The following is a 24438-nucleotide window of genomic DNA, read 5'->3' on the forward strand; positions in this document are numbered from 1 at the left end:
CTTTAGGACTCAATAATACTTTCAAAGCGATTCACCTTTCCACGACGAAGTCAAATAATATTTCTTTTTCACATCTCATTAGTGAATGTAAAAAGATTACATTTGTCAGTCGTGTCGCAGCTCGCAGGGTAATGTAGGTGTGTTTGAACCCCAGAGCGCTCCTCGCGCATGAATTATTAAAGGCGCCCCTCTAATGTGGGGCTTCCAATAGTCGGGAATTCGGGATAGCAGCAAATTATGACACGGCCGAATGGGAAAGGCTTAATTCACTACAATTATAATTATCTTCTGCCACAAAATTAAATATAAATGTACTTTGATACTATCCAAAGTAAACAGACACAAAAAATAAAGTTACGAGGGGCAACATTATACAACTAGTGTTGTTAGCGACGTCAACCGGGAAAATACGCTAATTTATTAATTAGAATTGATTAGCAATGTTAACAGACAGAAAATGTTGTAAAATAATCAATTAGAGTCGATTAGAGATAAATAACATTCCATCTCTTTCTCACATTATCTGTCATCTCGCTTGCACATCAATTACTCTTCCACACACTTCTGGAATATTCGAGAGAAAAAGAAACGGGACGGCAACATCGGACCTCTCGCTTCGAACATTCCAGAACTATGGTCCAGAACATGAGAGACAGAGACAGGAATATCGGGAGAGAAAGGGATGGATATAGCCCGGGGCCCTATAAATACAGAGCGAGCCGCTCCGGGAGACAAGTTTAAGTTTATGTATTGTTTTGTTCAGTTCAGAGAACAAGTGCTCCAAGCAACAAGTGATCTGAAGAAGCAAGAACTGAGAAAAGGAAGCGAATAATAAACGCGAGAAGTCTCAGCAAGTGAAATAGTGGTTTTATTCCTGCAAGTAGCACCTACTACGCCTGACATAGTAAGGGCAAGCTCTCAACGGCAGTCATCATCGTCCGGTCAGCGCTCTCGAACACACACAAACGCATACAGTCCACTGCAGTCCACCACACTTTCCTGGTCCTTCGAGCCGGATCACCACATTTTCCTGGTCCTTCGAGTAGCCGGATTACGGGAATAGCGAAGATGCCTGTCACCAGGTCGGAGAAGCTACGAGGTGCCGCCGCCGCGGCTAGCGCCGCCGCCGCAGGGAGAATTACGTCGCCGCCGGTTCATGGAGGAAGTACTCCGACGGAAACCACGGATACTTCATCAACGCTGACCCCGTATCCCGCCGGGGGCGCGTCCTCACCGCGCATCGCCAGGGACCACGCCGCGCCGGCTGTTAGCACCCGGGTTATGGGAGAGCCCGGCGTGCATTTGGGAAGAGGGGAACCAGCACCGCGCTCCTACACAGAGGAGATAACCGCCGACGTCACGAAGCCACACGAAGCACTAAGGGCCCGTATCGCGGAAGCAGAGAAGAGACGTGCCGCCGCCGCCGCTGCCGCCGCCGCCGCCGCAGCCGCCTCCACGCCCACCGCGGCCAATGTTGCCGCCGCCTCTGCCGCCGCCGCGACTCCCGCGACTACGGTGACCACCGTGCCGACTGTTGAAGGACAGTACGCGCCACCCACGCCGCAAGTGCATGAACAAACGCCGCGACTGTCACGAGTGAATCAGGACACGCGCTCCGTCCGCTCGTCAAGAAGAAGGGCAGAAATAGAGGCCAAATTAAGAGTGGCCCGCCAGGAACTGGAAGTTGCCAAAGCGGAATTGGAGTTGGCCCAATTGGATTCCGACATGGAAGAGGATCCAGAAGAAGTGCAGTACAGGCAAATGCAGGTCGAAAATTGGTTGGACCACTCGAACACCATCGCCGAGAGGGTCCCGCCGGAACTACAACCGATACCGCCGCCGCCGCCCGCCGCGCCGCTGCCGCCGCCGCCACAAGTTCTACCGCTGCCGCCGCCACCGCCGCCGCAAGTGTTGCCGCCGCCGCCGCCACAGCCGCTACCTACGGAAGGGAGAACAGACATTCAAGAGTTAGCCATGGCCATCACCAAGCTGTCACAGAGGGCAGAGGGTGGCCTCACGAGACAACTGGTCGACCTCCCAAGTTTCAATGGCGCATGTGAAGAATGGCTCGCGTTCAGAAGGTCATATGAAGACACCGCGCGCTCCTTCACGCCGGCACAAAATTTGGCGCGACTACGAAGGTGTCTCCAGGGGCACGCGAGGGAGGCAGTCAAGAGCCTCCTGTTCACCGCCGAGGATCCAGAAGAGCTGATGAAGAGCCTGGAGGTCCGGTTCGGCAGACCTGGAGCCATAGCCCTGGCGGAGTTAAAGAAGATGGAAAGGCTGCCAAGGGTCAACGAGTCATCAGGGGAGATCTGCATGTTTGCCAGCCGAGTCCGCAATGCCGTGGCCACCATCAGGGCACTCGGCAAGACAGAATATTTGTGCGCACCAGGGGCCGTGGAGTGTCTAATAGAGAAGATGCCGCCGACCATGAAATCTCGGTGGCTGATGTACCAACGCGAGCGCCGGGCAGAGGGAAAACCAGCGCTCGAACTCATGTATGACTTCATGGAAGTTGAAGCAGATATTAACAGTGATTACGCTCCCCCGGAAGTGTCCTGGGACCAGAAGAGAAATATGTTCAAGAGGCCGGTTCACCATGTCCAACAAACAGAAGGACGCCGTGAAGAACCGAAGACTGACGCGAAGAAGTGCCCAGAGTGCCGTGAGGACCACTGGTTGTACGAATGTAAGAAATATAAGGAAGCCAGTGTTGAAGATAAGTGGGAAATGGTGAAGAAGGCAAGAATGTGCTTCAAATGCCTGCGCTTCAAGCACTCAAGGAACACGTGTCGGGCACAACCATGCAAGAAGTGCATGAGATGGCATCACATCAGTCTTCACTCAGAGAAGCCCGCAGCGGCGAAGACTCAAGAGAAGCCCGCCGAAGGAGTTGTATCGTCGGTGCACACCACGAGCTGCGGAAAGGCCTACTTGAAGATGACGCCGGTGAACCTCTACGGGCCCAAAGGGACAGCAAAAGTGCTCGCGCTCCTGGACGAAGGGTCCACCGTCACGCTGCTGGACTCATCAGTGGCGAAGAAGATTGGGGCGCAAGGGAAGCCGGAAGCCATCACCATCGAGATGGTCGGGGGGAACGGAATGGTGAAGAGCAACTCCCAGAAGATCAACATGAAGATCAAGGGGGTCCATTGTAGAAATAAACTCAACATGGAAGCGAGAACTATCGACAACTTGAAGCTGACCAAGCAAGGTGTCGAAGAAGGAATGCTTCAGAACTGGAAACACCTGAAGAAAATTAAGAAGAAGCTGGTCTACGACAAAGAAGTACCTAGACTTCTGATTGGGCAAGATAATTGGGGGCTGATAGTCACACGGAGACTACGCAGAGGGAAGGCCTCCGAACCAGTTGCCTCTTTGACCAGCCTTGGATGGGTTCTGCATGGATGCAACACTGGAAGAAGTGATCCAGTGAAGTTAGTGCACCACAGCAGATTAGTGGAAGATGGAACGGAAGCCTTGGTTCACCAACACTTCGAGAAAGAGGACATCGGAGTGGAACCACGTCGGCCATGCAACGACGCCGACAAACGGGCTCGCAGTGTCCTGAAGAAGACCAGCAGAGGGCATCAGGCACATCAGCGTCTCATCAAGAGGAAGTTGGAAAAAGATCCAGCGTTGAAGACTTTGAAGAAAGATCGCTTCGAGATGAAGGATGAATACACCGGAGAGGAGAAGAATTCTCAAGTTGTTGCCACATTGAAGGTAACACCAGAAATCACTCCGGACCCGAAGAGATTCTCCGATTGGACTCAACTGCTACCTCATCGGGAAGGCAAACTGGAGGACAACGCAGCGCTTCTGGCAAAGATGGCTAAAAGAGTACCTGCCAACTTTGATGCCAAGGAAGATAGCCGGTCGGGAGACAGAAGACCCTCAAGTCGGCGACGTCGCCCTGAGATTCGATGCAACGCCACCAAGAAACTCTTGGCCACGAGGGAAAGCACAGCGGGTATACCTTGGTCCGGACAGAAGAAAACGAGTCCTCGACGTGCGAACACCCGGAGGAGTGCTACGGCGACCGACGCGACGAGTGGTAGTCCTGGTTCCTGCCAAGACGTCGCATCCGGAAGAGGGAGTGCTTCGCACTGCGGGGGAGATTGTTAGCGACGTCAACCGGGAAAATACGCTAATTTATTAATTAGAATTGATTAGCAATGTTAACAGTCAGAAAATGTTGTAAAATAATCAATTAGAGTCGATTAGAGATAAATAACATTCCATCTCTTTCTCACATTATCTGTCATCTCGCTTGCACATCAATTACTCTTCCACACACTTCTGGAATATTCGAGAGAAAAAGAAACGGGACGGCAACATCGGACCTCTCGCTTCGAACATTCCAGAACTATGGTCCAGAACATGAGAGACAGAGACAGGAATATCGGGAGAGAAAGGGATGGATATAGCCCGGGGCCCTATAAATACAGAGCGAGCCGCTCCGGGAGACAAGTTTAAGTTTATGTATTGTTTTGTTCAGTTCAGAGAACAAGTGCTCCAAGCAACAAGTGATCTGAAGAAGCAAGAACTGAGAAAAGGAAGCGAATAATAAACGCGAGAAGTCTCAGCAAGTGAAATAGTGGTTTTATTCCTGCAAGTAGCACCTACTACGCCTGACATAGTAAGGGCAAGCTCTCAACGGCAGTCATCATCGTCCGGTCAGCGCTCTCGAACACACACAAACGCATACAGTCCACTGCAGTCCACCACATTTTCCTGGTCCTTCGAGCCGGATCACCACATTTTCCTGGTCCTTCGAGCCGGATCACCACAAGTGTTAACGAGAGCAACTTAATGTTTTAACAGTAATTTGATGGGGGAATTCCCCCAACAAAATTGAGTTTATGCAATTAAAATCCAGACGACCGAAAAGCTGTTCGCTTCCATGTTTTTTTAAATCAGCGAGGAAATCGCGATTTTACTTTTAATCCTTGCTTTCGGCGGAAACAAAATATGTTATAGCTGAAACCGTATGAAATACAATAACATTTGCGGGTTCCTGTTACTATAATAATAGAATAAGTAGATGCGAAAACCGTACGTCGTAATAGAAAATCATTTTTCAGAGGGCTGAGTATTCAAGATAATGTTACTTTCAGTCAGCCAACACTTCCCATTTATTTTGGAACTGCGTTCAATGGAAGAGTCAATCTAGATATACGAAAAGGCCATCCACATTTTAAGTAAAGCGGGTAAGTAATCCCCTGAGTAGGTTCCGAGTCATTAAAGGCATATTTACGAATTCTGAAAATGTTTTTCCATGAAGGTTTTTACAAAATTACAATAGTTCAACTGCCCATTTTCTTCAATTTACTTTTGAATCAAAAACAAACATGTGAACTGAAATGAACCTCTCTGGAAAGCCCGCTTATACAGACTAATATAATATTGATTGGATTTATGAGCGGGCATGCAATTAATCTATATATATAAAAATGAAACCCGTTTCGCGTTGTCACGGCATCACGTGTGAACGGCTGAACCGATTTCGATAATTCTTTTTTTTAAATGTTTGTGGAAGTCCAAGGATGGTTCTTACGGAAAAAAATATTAAGAAAATCTCTACGCTAAGGCGGTACGAAGTTCGCCGGGTCAGCTAGTTCTTAATAGACTGCCAGTGGGTGTCTCAAACATCGCCGGTGGAGAGCGTCTGAAAGGTTCACAGGTTTAATTGCCTGCCGATCGGTTGCCTAGGACTCGTGATATTAAGGGCACCTACTGATAAAATATCAGACAGTTAACTGACATTTACGTTCACAGACATGTGTGATGGTTTTCACCAAATATAAGTATCTGTTCGATAGTCCTTAATAGGCTATTAGGGACTTATTAATACGTGGAGAAACCGGCCTTTAATATAACCGATGTCAGTGATCTTACAAAAATAGCCAAATAGATAGCAACCGAGAGGCACGATTCTTTTCAGATACAAAGTCTGTCGTTCCCAAGTGAAATAATGACCCATTTTACCCGACTGCGCCACGCGAATAGGGAGTGTGTTTTATTAAAAGACCATATGTACTTTTTATGAAAACTGTCTGTTCAAAAGTTTACGAAAAACAGCTAGTGTAGTGAATGAGCTTTGTGAAAATGCTTTATACTCCCGCTCTTTGTGTCAGATGCTGAACAACTCTTGGGGAGTCTAATAGGGGATTTATAATAGGCATTAAAGACATAATTATTTTTATATTCACGAATCGAATCCAGAGATTAGCCAAAGAACAAATACGAGGATCAAGTTCTGCGAAGTAAGATATAATCCGCAAATACTGATAATACCAAGGGAAAGTATTTTCCAATTTTCTTTCATTACAGAGGAATTAGCCATAATTAGAAATATGTTGTTTCAATTTAAAGCAAATAGACATGGTTTCGCACAAAAGAATCGACAGCACAAAAGGGTGGGCAAAAGTAGACAGAGGCCAAATGGAACGTATTTCAGTTGGGCGGGCGTGGACAAAATACGACAAATGTGAAACACGAAAACGTCGCGCACCAGGGCTCAGACCTCACCCGGGGGTGGGAAATGGGAAAAGGCCAGGTGAGGTCTGGTGGGCAGAGGGGAGTGAGGTCAGAAGTTAATTGCCTGCTCTCTGCCTGGCCTGCCACCCGAGCGGGCTTCAGACTTCAGCAGTCGCGTCTACCTATGCAGAACTGTATGTATTTCGTGGAATCTAAACGTTAATTATTATTGTCCTTTATGGAAGGTAGGAGGTACACGTAATTAGGTGGAGCCCGTGGCTTTGCATAATGGTCTATGCTATAGGATACCAACCTAACTTTATTATTAAGTATGCCTACGCTGTCTGATTGTATCGTAACAGGTAGACAGTAGTACTTTTCTACGGAAAGTTTATTTTTATTGCTGCTTATACAAAAAATAATAAAATGATCTTATTTTCTATTTGTTGTTTACATTCTTTGATAGCAAATTACTTAATATAAAATCTGGCTACTCATACATTTTATATTATTATTCTGTTAATAATGTAAGATCCTTCGACTTATTTGTCCTCTGGATTTATAATACAATCGTTAGACGCCGAATTTACTCGCGTGGGTGTCAGTCTGCATATTTGCGCACTTAATAGTATTTATTTTTACTATTTCTATTTATTATGGATTCACGTACTTAACGTTATGTATCTCTACACCGAAAATCATCAAATTCAGCGGGGTTTAGAGTGAAAATGTAAGAGCCAGAGTTTCGCATAATGATATTAGTATTGATTCAAATAAAATCAGTAGCCCTTCTTATGTGGAGCGGCCTCGCATACAGATGAGGCGCCGGCGTCAATGCTGCATAAATAAACGCCAGCCTACGTTAGCAGGACCGACTCCGACTCCACGTGTCTTCCTAGCACCCCTGATGTGTATCAAGGAAAATGCATTTGCCTTTTAGATATAGACTAGCGGCCGCCCGCGACTTCGTCGTACGGGTAGACCTCGTTTTACCCCCTTAGGGGATGAAGTTTGGAAAATCCCGCTTTAGTGTTCGTTCGTTCTGAAAGGAACCCCCATACAAAATTTGAGACTCCTAGCACTGTTAGTTTCAGAGATTTCGTGATGAGTCAGTCAGTCAGTGACCTTTCGCTTTTATTTGCAATCGGAGTGTGTAGCCTGATGTGCTGTCGACTGTACATACCTACTCATTGTTCATTAAGTAACAGTGTTGTATTCTTCGCCTACCAGTAAGGAAATCGGTGTGTTTTTTTAAAGTGATAACTGTGTTACTTGTACTGCAACCGGAGTAGTATTGCTGTGTTATAGCAGTGCCTCTTGCCCTCCGAGTATCCACGGAAGACCAGGGTCGTGGTGTCCCTTACGACACCTCGACATGATGCTGAGTGGATACCGTTTCGGTGACACGCACATTGCTTACTCTCTTTACTTTTGTTTCATATTTTTGATGCTGTTTTGTGTCGCTGAATAAAATATTTCATTATATAGATTTTAAGACGGGATGCTAAAGACAACTTTCAGTAACAAAATTGTTAACAGTTTAGTAGCTTTTGTAATCCCTATCATAACATAGTGGTAAGTTAGAGGGAAACAATAGTGCACTGTTGATCAATGGATTTGTAACGGCGTTGGTTTTTTGTTGATAAATCGTTCCCAGTATCTGTCAGAGCTTTTGCTCTTAAAAGTTTAGAGTGTATCTTAAATATGCTAAAAAAAACTCATTTATTTCTGTAAATAGGCTTAAAAAAAGCACTTTTATGCTGATAGAGTTAGCGAGGCAACATGAACTGTCGATGGAGCTTGAATGTCCCGAGTCAATTAGTCGCAACCGCCGCCGGGGCTCCGGCTCTGGCCGGAACCACGAAAATTAAAAGTTCCAATTCGGAAATAGGCTCCGTAATTGTATAAAGTGAAACGTTTTAATTCCGGAACGTGACATGAAAAATCCATTAAAGAATAGGTATATTTTATTTAAGCTTAGCCAAATATGATACATTTTTGTGATGAAGTTAGTTTGTGGATTTTTCCGCGAATTCTTAGTATAGATGTACCAGAATCTGTGAAAATGGGGAAAATAAATTTTGTTGTGTGCAATACTGGGGAAATTGGATTAAACGATCTTGATAATGTAAAATTTTTATTTATGACATTAGATAAGTAGTCGAATTTTCCACGACCAATAATTACGCGTAACACAAACAGTAATTCCTAAATACTAAGATGTCAAAACCAGGCGATGCTACATTTCCAGCCTTTTACCAAGAAAGGCGAGATAGGCGCCGGAGCCTCACGGACAACACGGCGCTGTAAACAAGGATTTTTCGCGGAAACAGAACTAATAAACATCCGGACGATTCCAGAAACGACGAAAAACTGCCATGAATTCTTGCTTACAAAAATATTAAATTCAGTATATGTGTTCCTCTTAAAATTTCATTTCCATACACTACGATAAAATTCAATATTACACGAAATACTTGGAAACGTAATATTTATGAAATTCCACAAATTCATATCGATAGCTTTATTAAGCGAGTATATAAGTAGGTAGTCGTCGAGACGAACCACTCCAAATCGAATTCTACCAATATCATATTCATACAGGCATCCGCCCCAGCATCGAATGGCTCAAATATTTCCCGTGTAATCAATTTCACGTGAGCGATTATTGAACAGACTTAGGTTTTCCTGCGAATTGGAGTATTTTCCGTAGCTTCTGTCCCAATCGTTTTTCCAAAGGATCATTATTTACACAATAATTTCTTGGTACGAAGTCGCGTTTGTCAACAAGCCACACATGGGCACCAAAGGAAGTGTGTCCATACGTACTCCAACAAAAACTGATAACACGTTGCCAAACACTTGCAGGTAGAAAATTCCTATGGCAATGTGTAGTTCAAGGGGTGCTTCAATCAAAATTCCCTTATACAAACAAGAGCTCAGACAATAAGGTTATACAGTGTGTCCGGGCATGTAGTGATCAAACTTTAAGGGCGTAATCTATGGACAATTTTATCGATGAAAATACTTCAAATTTGGGGCCTGACCCATTTCTCGAAAAATTACATCGATTTAAGTTTTTAATTTTTAGTTTACACCTCTTCTTTAAAAAACAAGTGAAAGCGTGGGTAGCTTAACATTAATAGGCAAATATTTTATATCATACGATAGCCAATAAAATTCTCTATTAGTAGAAGAAGAAAGCAGACACAAGTTTCATACATTTTATGGGAGTAAGAATGGATTTAATTAGAAAAATACATCACTTTTTTCACTTCTTTTTCAGTTATTTTCTAACACAAGAAAAACCAGGTCGTTAAGGTATGTTTTATTTGCATTGTATTATTAGTATTTGAGCTATTCTACAAAACGAATGTAAATTTATTAGTCTACGTCTATTAGTTTCGACGTAATTAAATCCATTCTTACTCCCATAAAATGTATGAAACTTGTGTCTGCTTTCTTCTTCTACTAATAGAGAATTTTATTGGCTATCGTATGATATTAAATATTTGCCTATTAATGTTAAGCTACCCACGCTTTCACTTGTTTTTTTAAAGAAGAGGTGTAAACTAAAAATTAAAATCTTAAATCGATGTAATTTTTCGAGAAATGGGTCAGGCCCCAAATTTGAAGTATTTTCATCGATAAAATTGTCCATAGATTACGCCCTTAAAGTTTGATCACTACATGCCCGGACACACTGTATAATACGGACAAAACCTTCGGGCAATGAATAGGCTTGTTCGGGCAAGCTCGCTGTTCATTAGCAGACCACATCTGCGTTGTTGGAAGCGAATCCAAACAAGAGTATATTTAGGTTTTCTCAATGGCGTAAGTAATCCTCAATATCCTGACCTGACAGAATTAAGGGAAATCGCTTGCCAATCGTATCGTTCGTTCGTTTCAGCCAAATGACAAAGGCTTCCCCTAAGATTTTTCACAATGAACGGAAAAATTTCCTGCGCTGCCCGCATCCAGGCTCTTACCGCGACCGTCACCAGATCGTCGGTCCACCTAGTGGGAGGCCTGCCCACGCTACGTCTTCCAGCCCGTGGTCGCCACTTAAGGCGATAGGTGAGGCAAAACTGCAAAATAGACCTCTCTTTGAATCCCTACTCCTCCTAAATGGATGATCCAAACAATAAAAAAAAATATGTGTGAGATGTATAATATCTTAAACTAAAAAATTGTTGTTCGTTTTTTTTGTTACAACTATTAGTTTTGACAGGAAAAATTCTTAACTTTCTTCTAATTTCACCAAAGAAATTTCCTACTACTCCTAAACGGCTGGTGCGATTTTAATGATTCTTTCACCAAATGATAGAGAATTTAATTATCTAAAAAATTGTTGTTCATTTTTTTTCAAAAATAATGTATTACGTGTCATACATTCAAAATACCCTGTAATTTCCACACGCGGAACAATCGAAGTCATAACAAAAGAGATACTATTTGCATGCTCTGCGCTCTACACTACTCTGTAAAGGATTGACAAACACACATTTGACACTTGACAGCTACGATAAAGCAAAACGCCTGATGATTTCTTCACGGCAAAGTTTTTTTGGGAAAATCAAAAATTCTCAATATTAATGCATTAATACCAAAAACGAAAAAGGGGGCGACCTTCAAAATATTAATTTAAACATTTCCATATAAAAATTATTGCTTCATACGTTAAATTAACAAAGTTCTCGAAGAAATAAATTTTCCATATGTCTGCATTTTAAATGTTGTTTATCAATTTTTTACGTATTTATTCAAAATTTCGAAAAGGCGGCGACCTAGATCAAGGATTGGGCTACCCTACACAAGTTACTTTGATGTATTTAAGTCACTAATCGCAGAGCACTCGTGATTTAAAAATATGACAATTTTAAGGATTCTGTGCAGGACCCCCTTAAGAACTTTTCTGCCCCAACGGCCATCGTCTCTACGAGCTATGTGCCCCGCCCACTGCCACTTGATATTAGCGATTCTGCGAGCTATATCGGTCACTTTGGTTCTCCTGCGGATCTCCTCATTTCTGATTCGATCACGCAGGGAAACTCCGAGCATAGCCCGCTCCATTGCCCTTTGGGTGACCTTGAGCTTTCTTATGGCTCTACGGCAAGGGCAAGAGCAACTTTAATTTTTGAGTGTAGAGTCAACGTCGAGGTAGGTTTAAGAATGTGGGAGACCAAGAATTCAAAATGAAGAAAAAAACACTTCTTATTGTAATGAATGAATGGTGCGAAACTGTGAAGTCTAATACATTTTCCTGTTTATAGTTTAATGCGAGTGGCTCTTGTATAATTTCAAGGCTCTCAGCATAAATAAGAAATTCTACTTAAATCAGACAGAATGATGTTGTGCTTTCCACGGAATGAGTGAGATAAAATTACCTACTTTTCTAGTCATATTTGGATTAAGTTTTGGAAATTATTCCAAAAATTACCATTCAATTACTTTTTTGTCGTCAATGGCGACAAAATGGACTTTTTATAAACGCTGTGAATCCAATGCGAGTTTTTATCGAGATTGATTCAATATTTTTTTACTTTTTTGTTATGGGTTGTTGTGAAGGTCTTCTTTGTAAGTCGTATTTTATTAGAGCAAAAATTCAATGAATGTTGGTGCTGGTGCGTAGGTACATCGGGAAAGTAATAAAAGCAATATTTGAGTACAAAAACTGTTTCTATGTACGTAACTATCAGTGAATATCTCCAAATAACAATATCTGAAAATAACAGTACATATGTATATTCTTCTTAGCAATAACAAGACTCCCACATAAATATTGCAAATGTAGGTTGATTAGGCTCGTTTGTCAGGTCTGGATTTATCCAATTTGCCAGCAGGGAATAGCCAAATATCTGACAATTTAGCTCAGATTACTGATATAACAATGACGTATGATTTCAATAATATGGAGTACGTAGAGAACATAATGATGTGCCCAGCACAGTGGGCGGTAGGTATACTTAGAGTAGGCGCACACCGTTGATTTTTCGTCGGCCGATAGTCGGGCAGTTGATCAGTATGGGCATATAAGGGAGTGCGCACACTACGCCGATTCGATTTGGCCGATTCTTCATACAATTTAAAATCTGGCACAACTATCGGCCAACTAAAAATCAACGGTGTGCGCCTACTCTTATCGATAAGGATTTGGAAATGATGCCAAGTTAGCCACCAACATATCGAGACAGAATATGGAAGGGGTACTCGTGATGGTCGACCATAATGACTTCCCGCATTTCGTTCACGCGTTATTTTATCGCATCCCTTGCGCGGTAGACCGGCGGGGTGATGAAGTCTAGCCTCTGAAGGGGAAGCTCAGACGCCTGCTAGTTATTATAATTATTAATATCTTATGAGTCAAGAATTGAAGACGGCCAAATCCCGTGTTTCTAGTTATAAAGAACTAAGAGCAAGGGAAGGAGAGAGAGTTTTGAAATCAATTGGGAAGGGGGAAGGCGGGGGAAGCCGTGAAACGCCATCTATCAACATGATATCTAACAACAGATTTTACGAACTAAGGACTTTTACGAACTAACTAAAACGAGGTTCATGCGTACGAAGTCGCGGGCGGCCGCTAGTTAGTTATAAAATAAAGTTATATTCGTTACCAGCGGCCGCCCGCGACTTCGTACGCGTGGATCCTGTTTTACCCCCTTTTCCCGAATTTTCTTTGCTATAAACCTCACGGAGCCCGAGACCTTTCCAACGAATGCAAAACCGTGGAAATCGGTTCGTGCGTTCTGGAGTTATAGCGTCAGGGAGGAAAACCCGACTTATTTTTATATAGGATGACGGGCCATGAAACTGCAAGAAATATTTTTTACCTACCTACTTCGGTTGGAGAAGACGATATCATTTTGCAAATTTAATTAGAGCCTCTCAACTATATAGCATTGATTAACTATTTGCATTGAGTGACGTTTTGCGTGTCGAACAAGAACGTAAAATATTAAATCTTCGTTACGTTTGAGTTATACGAACAAGTTTCTGCTTGAATGGGAATTTATCACAAAGTTCTATTGACTATTCTAATCCTGAATTCGAACCACAATCTATCTCTATCAACTTAAGTGATCGGTGCAGGATGGTCTTAGATTCAATAAAGATGGATCAAAGGCCCAGATTGCATCTAACAAGCGGTTAGGCCTTAGGAAGTGTCAATCTTCATAGTGATGCACAAGTGGACCTTAGGGACCTAGCTACCTCTTGGGCCTCGTCCATCCATAATAATTTGTATTTTATTTTAAACTACCTTTGCACGCAGCTTCGCCCACGCCTAGGGATGCCAGGCGTCCGGCTTTCGCCGGACATGTTTGGCTTTTTAGGGACTTGTCCGGCCAAAAATTGCCTAGTCCGGCCTGTCCGGCTTTTGATTTGATTGCCGCGCCAGGCGAAAGTCGAGCCACAGAATCATATGAAGCGCACGAATTAGGATGTTGGTTAGCTAGTACTCACTCATGAGCTGACACTAATTGCTGTCCGGCTTTTAGGGTAAAATGTCCGGCCAAATGAAGCACAAAGTCCGGCTTTTGTGATTTTGGACCTGGCAACCCTACCCAAGCCTGCTCTGTCACAGAAAGACTATCAAAAGGGGAAGGGAAGTCGAACATTAACTTCGAACTCCTCCTATGTTCTTCTGATTAATTTCGTTGCGGGTCCAATGACAGTTTAACTTTCCCCCGGGACAAACTTGACCTTCACTGGTTGGATTTTTATTTATTTATTTATTTTGGCTTTTCAACAATAAGTACACTATTAAAATTTAAAATACATAACCAAAATTACATGTATAAGTGCCCCATCACTTAAAGAAAAGCACTGCATCTGCTAAATAATGTGTAACTACGCAAAAAATAAAAAATGCAAATGCTACCTACACTACAGTGCAATTTTATATTGCTACAGTATACAATAATACAGATGCATCGAACATATTCGCAAATGTTTGTTACAATAGAGATAACCAATACAGTATTTAAATAAATTCAGTTAATTTTAAATGCATGATTATTCCAAAGCAAGTATGGCCTTCTTTATACCAGGTATTGAGGTAAAGTTTAAATCTATGTCGGTTTCATGGTCCATATACAATGTATACATCCTGGACAGCGAACTGTGCTTTCTCAAATTGGTGCGGCCTTGCGGCAAGCTGAATAGTTTTTTATTTAATTGTCTGGGTAGAACACGTGGCACATGGTAATAAACTTTGCTAAGTAAATCGGGACAATTAAATATACCAGCTGTAAGTTTTTTTAGAAAAACTAAATCCAACATTTCTCTGCGCCTCTCCAGCGATGCCATTCTGAAATATTTTAGGCGATCCTTATATGATTTGAGCTTTTTCCCCAATTTGCAATTGTATGTCAGATGCCATAAAAACCTCTTCTGCAGCCGTTCAATTCGTGCGATATGCACACCATATCCAGGAGACCAGACAACACTACAGTATTCCAAGTGGCTCCTAACTAACGAGTTATACATTACTTTTTTTGTACTAGGCTTTTTGAAATCTTTACACTGTCTCAGAACAAATCCTAACATTTTTATTGGCGGTCAAGCTGTAGATCCTGGCTACACAGGAGTTGCAGTGGTGGGAAGGAGAGGTGGGAATAGTCCCGTTATCAATAGGGGAACAGCCCTTTGAAAAACCAGGATAACTATCCTAATAGTATAGTTTTTCGCTGGATCTCAAAGCATCTCTTTACTAAATTAGAGCTACACCGGTTCCCCTTCGGCCGTGTATGATACCAGAGTTTGGTAACCAGTATCATACGAAGAAAAAATGATCGTCGTAGGATACTGGTATCCAAGTGATAGGATTTATTACTTTTCTGATACCCTTCATCATGTTTGGTAACCAGTATCCAGTAAGGAATATAACATTCTGCCTATGAAACAAACTCGGCAAGGGTAGTTCCCAATTCAACACTAAGATGAGAACCCTAACTGGTTATGTCACTTCTGGTTATATTATTTTCCTTTTTCATCCGAGTAAAAGCCATCGGATCGCATTCTGGACCTACGCTTATTGTAAAACCCTTGCTTTGTTGAAAACATACAAGAAAACAAGGAAATAGTTCAACTGTGAATCGTTTATTACCTACAACCTATTGGAATAAAATGGCGAAATGATTTCGATACAATGTCCAACACTAATTTCGTTTTCATTTAGCTGGGATATGGCGTCATTTATTTCTTCATCAATTTCTTTGAACTCTCGGCTTAGTTTCGATTTTGTCTTGTATATTATAATATCCATTACGGTGGTTTCTTTTCTTAAAATATCTAAGAGTTGTGCCAATGTCGGTCTTTTACGTCCAATATATCTGTTAAGGCGACTGTGCCAACCTTCTATACATATTATTGGTAGTAGATACGTATTTTAGATGATGAATAACAGCAAATTTTTTCGAAGTCAGTCTTTGCCATTGGTTATTGAAATATTTGTTAAACCTATGAGGACTTATTTAACAAACCCATCATAATAGTAGATTGGACATATTGGGAATTGGACGTTTCGGGAACTGGACATTGCAGGAATTGGACATTTCGGGAATTGGACATTTCGGGAATTGGACATTTTGGGAATTGGACATTCCGGGAATTGGACATTTTGAAACCGTTGGACATTTTGGGAATTGGACATTCTGAACCTGAAGGGTAGTAAAACCAAGTACCGTCTGATAAAATATGCTTGTACTTTACCATTGATGCAACACGTTGATTGCAAAATAGTAGAATCTTCTTGTCGTCATCACTAAATTCTGCCAACAAGAACTTTTTGAATTTATCGAGTACTACGGCTTCAATCGAAGATTTGCTTCTCAATCTTGGTGCTCCTAATACTTTTATTTATTTCGTTGTACAATCCCGTTTTGATGTTTTGGAATTTAGGGATTTCCCGTACAAAGTCAAGTCCTGCCTCTTCCAGGCTAAACACCATGTTGTCATATTGTTTTTGAATACTATCAAAATAATGACTACATTTTTCTTTCAAATTCTCTCTTTCAATATTTTATTATTTGCAAAATCTTGTTTGCAGGTTTCCTTGTGAGTTTTGATCAGTTACATACGAGGAAATATTAAGTACTCACTTGTAATTATTTGATATTTTCCTGAGCTGATACTCGGTTACATAAAATGAAAAATCCCTATCACTTGGATACCAGTATCCTACGACGATCATTTTTTCTTCGTATGATACTGGTTACTAAACTTTGGTATCATACACGGCCGAAGGGACCGGTTCAGTAGTTAAACGTTTAAAGAAAACAAACAGAGGTTGCAGTTACTTTCACATTTATAGGGATTGTAATGTGATATACGCGCACATTAAACAAATTTATCTAATTATTGTCCTTTAATTGGATATCATCACAAAGCAAATTTAATTTAGAAAGGAGATCTAATCAGGTTTCACTCTAATACCAATTAATTTAAAATGAAAATATGTGTACAAGACAAACATCTGAGACGATTGAGAAAAACAATACTCCCATCTTCAAACAACTAATCGCTTTATGTATTCTATATCTCCAGGGTTCTTTATTAAATTTCTCGAGAGCTATTTTTAGTTCGTTTAGAAAACGTAAAAAATTGTCGATTAGAATTTTCCAATAAAATATTGATATCTTTTAACGGACCAAGATTGTTGTTTTGATAAAATGGTACCGGCGGCGCAGGTAATTGAAAACTCCCACTGAGGTATTACGGCGATCGTTCGCCGAAACGCGAAACCAGTAGCCAATTAAGAACATTCAACGTAGGGCTTAAGCACTTTTGACTCAAAAACAGATCTAATTACACGGTCGTCTGTAGAGAAAAGACATTTCCAATATTTTAATCCGGTTCTTTAAGCATTTAAAATTAATTTAACAAATTAAATCAGTCAATTTTCGAACATTAAGGCCATGATTTCCCAAATTGTCGATTTTTGAGCGATTTTGTTTGCAAATAGCTACTAAATGAAAATATATTTTAGCAAATAAAAAATTGTACGAGTAAGTTAATGTCTTTAACTAGGGCGACAACTTTTCCAAGACACGATACAGCATAGTTCGTTCGATAAAAAAAAATCCCAAAGAGGTACGTCGACGGCTTTTTTGTTTTACTCTCATATATTCATTTTTAACATTTAACAGTTAAAATATATACTAATAGATAGAACTTTGTATTTTCTAGGTCGACAACTTTTCAAAGTTTTGTTATTGCGTCTTATTTAGTTACCATGTCGAAAAAATGTGAAAAAATCGGCCATGACGGCTTGGACAATCTCAATCAGTCGCGCGGTGGCGCTCACGGAGGACGGACGCGTGTCAGTTTTTTTCCTGTGACAGCTCGCGATTTGTCAATATTTTTGACAAAATCGCCTCTGCTTGGTGGGTGGCGAGTCATAGTATAATAATATCAGTATTACTGGAGAAAGCTAAGAATTTTCAATCATGATACATAGTACATTTTCTAAATATCAGATAAAACCAATGAGTTAAAAAGTTAAAATTTATTTANTAATGGAGAATGTTACTAGGTGTGCAAAATCATTAAAACCTTTGTTACAGTTAAGCTTTTATATAATATACAAATACATTTGTTTTTATTTCATTTAAAAATACCAAGTAGTTTAGTTATGATTTTATAGGCATCCAAGTTCGCATAAATATGGAGTCCCGCCAATAGTCACGTGACCTCGTGTGACTTGGTCCGCTCAGTCCCTATAGCAGTTGTAGGTATTTCGCGCAGTGTTTTGTATTCTGTTGTTGTGTGTTGTATGTGATATTTAATTAAAAATGGATAAAAGATAATACTATAAAAAATCGATTTTTTAACGACTTCGTTTAATTCCGGAGTTTCTATGGCCACTTTCCAACTCCATCATCAGATCAGCTCTATGTTATAATATTGCATGGTCATCCGAATTACATAATATGTATGCGAAATTTCAGCTCAATCGGTTGTTCGGAAGTGGATCTAATTCAGTTTGCAAGATTCTACCTAATTCTCTAATTATTTCACGTGTATTTTTAATTTTTAAACAGAGAATACAGAAAGCTTAAAAACACAATTAGTGAACATTCTCCATTATTTGTATTGCAATGTATTTTTTCCATCCACAGACCGGCGCAGCTCCCGAGGCGGCGTCGCCGCCCGGCGGGGCGGAGCACTCGGGCTCGTCGTCGTCGTCGGGCGGGAGCGCGCGCGGCACGCTGCACTGCATGATGCACGAGATGGCGCGCACGCTTGCACGCCGCCGCGCGCACCTCGACCGCGCTGAGGTGGGTGAATGGATTGTTTTAACGCGCTAGTCGATCGGTACCAGCTAACAGCACTTTGAATTACAAATGTTACTTATCTATTATCGTCAAGATCACTCTTAAGGCCATGATTTCCCAAATTGTCGATTTTTGACCGATTTTGTTTGCAGATAGCTACTAAATGAGAAGATATTTTAGCAAATAAAAAATTGTACGAGTAAGTTTATGTCTTTAACTAGGGCGACAACTTTTCCAAAACACGATACAGCATAGTTTGTTCGATAAAAAAAAATCCCAAAGAAGTACGTCGACGGCTTTTTTGTTTTACTCTCATATATTCATTTTTAACAGTTAACACTTAAAATATATACTAATAGATAGGACTTTGTATTTTCTAGGTCGACAACTTTTCAAAGTTTTGTTATTGCGTCTTATTTAGTTACTATGTTGAAAAAATGTGAAATAATCGGCCATGACGGCTTGGACAATCTCAATCAGTCGCGCGGTGGCGCTTACGGAGGACGGACGCGTGTCAGTTTTTTTCCTGTGACAGCTCGCGATTTGTCAATATTTTTGACAAAATCGCCTCTACTTGGCGGGTGGCGAGTCATAGTATAATAATATCAGTATTACTGGAGAAAGCTAAGAATTTTCAATCATGATACATAGTACATTTTCTAAATATCAGATAAAACTAATGAGTTAAAATTAATTTATTTATGGGAAATTATGAGTCAAGCCGCAGATATATTTTAGGCTGTTTTGATACAGAAATAAAATTGTTTATTATTATTATTTTTCCACGGTATCTAACCTTTGATTTTAAAACTAAGCCACGGGAATATTAAAAGGCTTCTTAAGTTCTTATATACTAATTCGCCTTCTTTTAAATGCCACCTAACTATTCTAAAGAAAGCGTCAAATAAAGAACAATATTTAATATGACTTGTCCTCCTGATTTATAATGTTACGGTAAATGTGATAAAAATTATGACTATATGTATACCGGTTATTATGAAATAATTATGATTGATATGAGGTCATCTTTGTATGTATAGAGTTGCCAGGTGTCCGTTTTTAGCCGGACATGTTTGGCTTTTTACGGTCTTGTCTGGCCAAATATTGTCTTGTCCGGCCTGTCCGGCTTTTGTTAGGCTTTTTATGCGAAAGAAAGCCGAGCTACGGAATAATATCAAGCGCACGCATCAGAATGTTGGGCAACCGATGATGATAGTACTTCGTGAGCTATGACACTAATTTTAAAGTAAAATGTCCGGCCAAATGAAGCACAGAGTCCGGCTTTTGTGTTTTTGGACCTGGCAACCCTATGTATGTACATAGTCTGTTCAAAAATAACGGGAATTTTCGTTTTCTCAGAAAAGTATTTATTTATTGATCTACATTAGTATTTAAACTTTTAAAATAGTCCCTATTATACACGTGTGTTAGCGCTTCTTCCAATTCTCAAAATACTTCTCAAAGTTGATTTTTGAGATAGCCTTTACATCGATCGGCGACGCGTGTTTAATGTCACCTATGTCTGTAAAACGATGACCCTTTAAAGTTATTTTTATTCACGGAAATAGAAACTAGTCATGCACAGCCATTTCCGGTAAATTTGGAGACTGGAACATCATTACAGTATTGTTTTAGCAAAAATTCGCCGCCACTTTTGCTCAAAATTCAGCAATTTTAGAACAAATTTTGTTGCCATGTGTTTCATACCGACAAAAATCCAAAAAATATTCATAGCATGAGTCAAACGATATTATGCTAACATCATCAGCATCTTCCCTAATTGTGATTCGACGGTGTTTCATAACCACTTCTTTCTGTTTTTCACATTTTCATCGGTTGTTGATATGCTGGTGCGTCCAGAGCGCTCGTCATCTTCTATGCCTTCATGGTATTCTTAGATACGATTTTACCACTCGTAAACCCTTGATTCACTCACAGCAGACTCACCAAAGACCATTTTTAACATTGCAAACACACTCAAAATTAAATGAAAACATTTAATTTTCATTTCATAAGCAAATCTTGATTCAAATTCTTTGATCCATTTTTCCTAACAAACAAAAATCACCGAACTCATAAAACACGTGTAACTTAAGTGAATGACAAAAGTTCTCGATCGCAGCCTTTGAAGGTCCCATTTTTGGGTTTTTCGCTTATATCTCAGAAACTATCTAAATAAATAACTATGCGTCCTAGCGATATGACTACTGCAACAAAATGAAAACTCATTTAATTTACTACTTTTTTCAGTCAAGTTTTTCGATAAAATATCTTGTATGGTTTTCGAGATAACTGCTCTTCATAGTTTTGTAAGTGTATGCGCACACCGTTGATTTTTCGTCGGCCGATAGTTTAGTCGGGCAGTTGATCAGTATGGGCATGAATGGGAGTGCGCACACTACGCCGATTCGATTTGGCCGATTCTTCATACAAATTAAAATCGGGCACAACTATCGGCCAACTAAAAATCAACGGTGTGCGCCTAGTCTAAAACTTAAACATTTTTGCCTTATATTTTCAAATAATTAAGTGGAAATAGTTGCCATAATTTACAATTAGATGATAATTTTAGGTACTTTTTGATGACGAAAGAATATAGGGCGAGTCATCAATTCTGCTTAAATAGAATAGCAAAATGTAAGAACATTAGTATTTCATATTGAAATGGAGTTTAAATTTTTGTGATCATTTACTATTTTTGTCGGTAAAAAGTATTTGTTTAACTTAATATTATTATTATCATCTTTCATTTGACATTATTGATTGACAAACATTTGTGTGCATGAACATTATAATAATGTTTGTTTCGGGCTGGGTGTTTTCTAACCATAATATGTATTTATTTACAAAAAAAGTATTTAAGTATTTTTATATCCCATAGTACAAGCTTTGCTTAGTTTGAGACTAGAGGCGCAGTGTTAAAATATTATGTCGAAGGATATTTATTATTTATTTATTCACTATTATATTTATTTATTATTGAAGATTACGGTTTAATCCAACTTAATTACGGCTTGTTTGTACACTGTGGCGTCAACGCGTCGCGCAAGTGTCAGCGCGAGTGTCATCGTGAGGTGTGCGGGGGCTGAGGAAAACGATTGCATGGCATCGAGGCGGTAAATCCTAGCCTTAAGCCCCATTATTTCTAACGACACTCGTGAGCGGCACTGAGCGGGATCGATTGAAGTCAATCGTCTAGTCTTATACAAATCTACAGCATGCCACAAGGCAATTAGCCCCTTAAATCTAACCATAGCATTAGGTGTTTGCCAAACCACCTCAAAGGTGCCCGAAACAGATGGAGAATAAACGCGATTACACGTCCAATGATTACCTGTCACGGGCACAGTACAAATTAAACAGTAGCCCCAGATCAATATACCAATTTAAATCATCGAGTTGCCATCAGCAGCACCAGTTACCAACCCGACCGATTCCTACCGCACTGTTAGTTCCGTGTGCCCGCTACCAACTTTTTAACTAGATCTCGCGTTCTTCTAGGTAACTTGATTTTCATTGACGGTCGATTTTTCATTTGATAAGTTACTTTCTTGTTGACGAGTGACTATCATAATTAAAAAAAATTAAAACCGCCAAATATGTTTTTCTATGAATTAAAAAATCAGCCTTTGATTACGTACTCATAAGAGTTTGAGGTACATTGCCATTTTAGTAACTTAGGTTAGGTGCACTTAACGCAAAAATATCAATTTCCATGCATTTTTCACGATGGGGATGGATAGTTTTGCTTTACTGTTCTAATTTGAAACATTTCAACCAGAATTCAAAAGTACTATCAAATCGGATGCGTTGTTTGTGCGATTGAGTTGATGCTTCTGGCACCTTCTGGGACACTTCGCTTCAATGCAAACGTAGGCACGATACGATGGAGTCATCAGTTCAGTATAAGTTCGTTTAACATTTTGTTGAAAAAGAAATGCGAATCATCTTACTTTACTTACTTTTAATAATCTTATGCAACATTTTTATGAGAAGCAACAACGCATCCGACTTTAAACTAATATAATATACACAGCTGCAAAAAATCACATAAATAATTAAAAACATAAAAACAAAAACACGATAAGGTAAAATTCAAATGCAAATAAAAAAAACACAAAACATGCACAAACAAAAACATACAAGATCATGTAGTAAATATTGGTGTTACCTTAATACGTGAGGTGCTCGGGTTAGTCAGGCTTACCATGCTTTTGTCAACCATTGCTATCGAAAAACACTACAATGGCGATTCGAACCGAAATTTTGTAAGAATCAAATGTTCTTTAATTTTTCCCATAACCAACGGTTTTAGATAATGATGTTAATTGTTAGCTAACTTTAAAAGATAGTATAAAAAGAATGCAATAAAAATGTGTGAAAAAACCATGCAAAAGAAAATAAAGTGGCCGGCATGATCACTTACATGGAGTCGATGGGAAAGTCGTCGCTATGTGAAAAGTCTCCACCTTGAACATAGCAAGACGACCGCTAAACCTATCGATCCCATGGACTAATGTCCCTTGAAATTATCTCCTATAATATAAATCCCAAGTGCAACATTACATTAAACCTATTTTGCATTCATTTGCCCACGAACAGGCATAAGTAACCCTCTGTGATATTGATAACACTGGTCAACAGTGTTTTTGTTGCCCTTGATATTTAAATGATTTTGTGTCAATTGAGACCCACAATTTACGAAACTATTATTACTTTTAGCAGATTGGCTCTAGTTTTTTTTTAAATCGTCTTTTTCTGATTACACTATAAATAGCAGAAAATTAAGCAATTACATTTTATAAAATCAAATTTACCTAATAAGAACCTCAAATTTTGTTTTGAATGGTTTTAATTAATTTTCAGAGAAGTAAAAAGATTGAAAAAATGCATAAATAATGTTAGATTTCAGAGAAACACCTTTTATAGATTTTTTTTACTTAAATGTTGTGGGTCAATTTCGCTATGTGACCAACATTACTTAATCAGTTAGGAAACTATCCTATCTACCTTGATATCTTTATTCCATCACTCTTACGTCTTGATAGAATCATTATACCTTCTCGTCACTGCAATTTAATAAAAATAAATAAACATCTACCCACGTGACTGCGAAGAAAGTGCAGCTTATTATGCTTATACTTGCTTCGACATATTTTGCCCAATAAACTGTGTAATTTAGTGCTTTCTAGTTACCTAAAAAAGATTACAATCAACACTAAACCTCTCCAAGCTTCACATACAGAATAAGTAATAGCTTTTTATAAGTTTGTGCATGTATATTCGAATTTGCCCACACATCTTGTTCCCAGTGAATTTTCTTTGCCCTATAGTTCCATATACATACAAAATGGGTATTAGACGTATAAGTGTAAGGCGAAGTAAAAATCTAAGGCGTCCAGACAATCTGACAAGTAATGACATCAATATTACCTTCATTGCTTCCTTCGGTAATGACATTCTAAATCTCCCCACATACTAATAGCCTTGTCGCACTATAACCGCCATTCCTTGATTCCAGCTACCACATTGTCAGTGGTAATGACATTATTTTATCGTTATATCATTTTTACTGATAGTATCTGGTCCCATTACGTTTAAAATTGTGCAGAAAAACTAATTTAGTCCAGGTTCCTGGTCACTTATTAACAACGCATGTTTCAAAGAGCCCATATAA

The 24438-nt window shown here is 39.9% G+C and overlaps 2 protein-coding genes across 5 annotated transcripts in view; one reads left to right on the top strand and one right to left on the bottom strand.

Moving 5' to 3' along the window:
- The window catches only part of babo (TGF-beta receptor type-1 babo), a 48538-nt gene that overhangs the window by 20640 nt on the left and 3460 nt on the right, over positions 1-24438 (bottom strand). The window lies entirely within an intron of this gene.
- Positions 906-4443, top strand: LOC114359336 (uncharacterized). The gene is made up of 2 exons (XM_028313676.1): positions 906-980; positions 1022-4443. The coding sequence occupies exon 2, from the start codon at positions 1069-1071 to the stop codon at positions 4129-4131; it is 3063 nt and encodes a 1020-aa protein (XP_028169477.1). The 5' UTR covers positions 906-980; positions 1022-1068; the 3' UTR covers positions 4132-4443.

Source organism: Ostrinia furnacalis, unplaced genomic scaffold, assembly GCF_004193835.3.
Source record: "Ostrinia furnacalis isolate ACB-3 unplaced genomic scaffold, ASM419383v2 OfSCF4318, whole genome shotgun sequence".
NCBI lineage: Eukaryota > Metazoa > Arthropoda > Insecta > Lepidoptera > Crambidae > Ostrinia > Ostrinia furnacalis.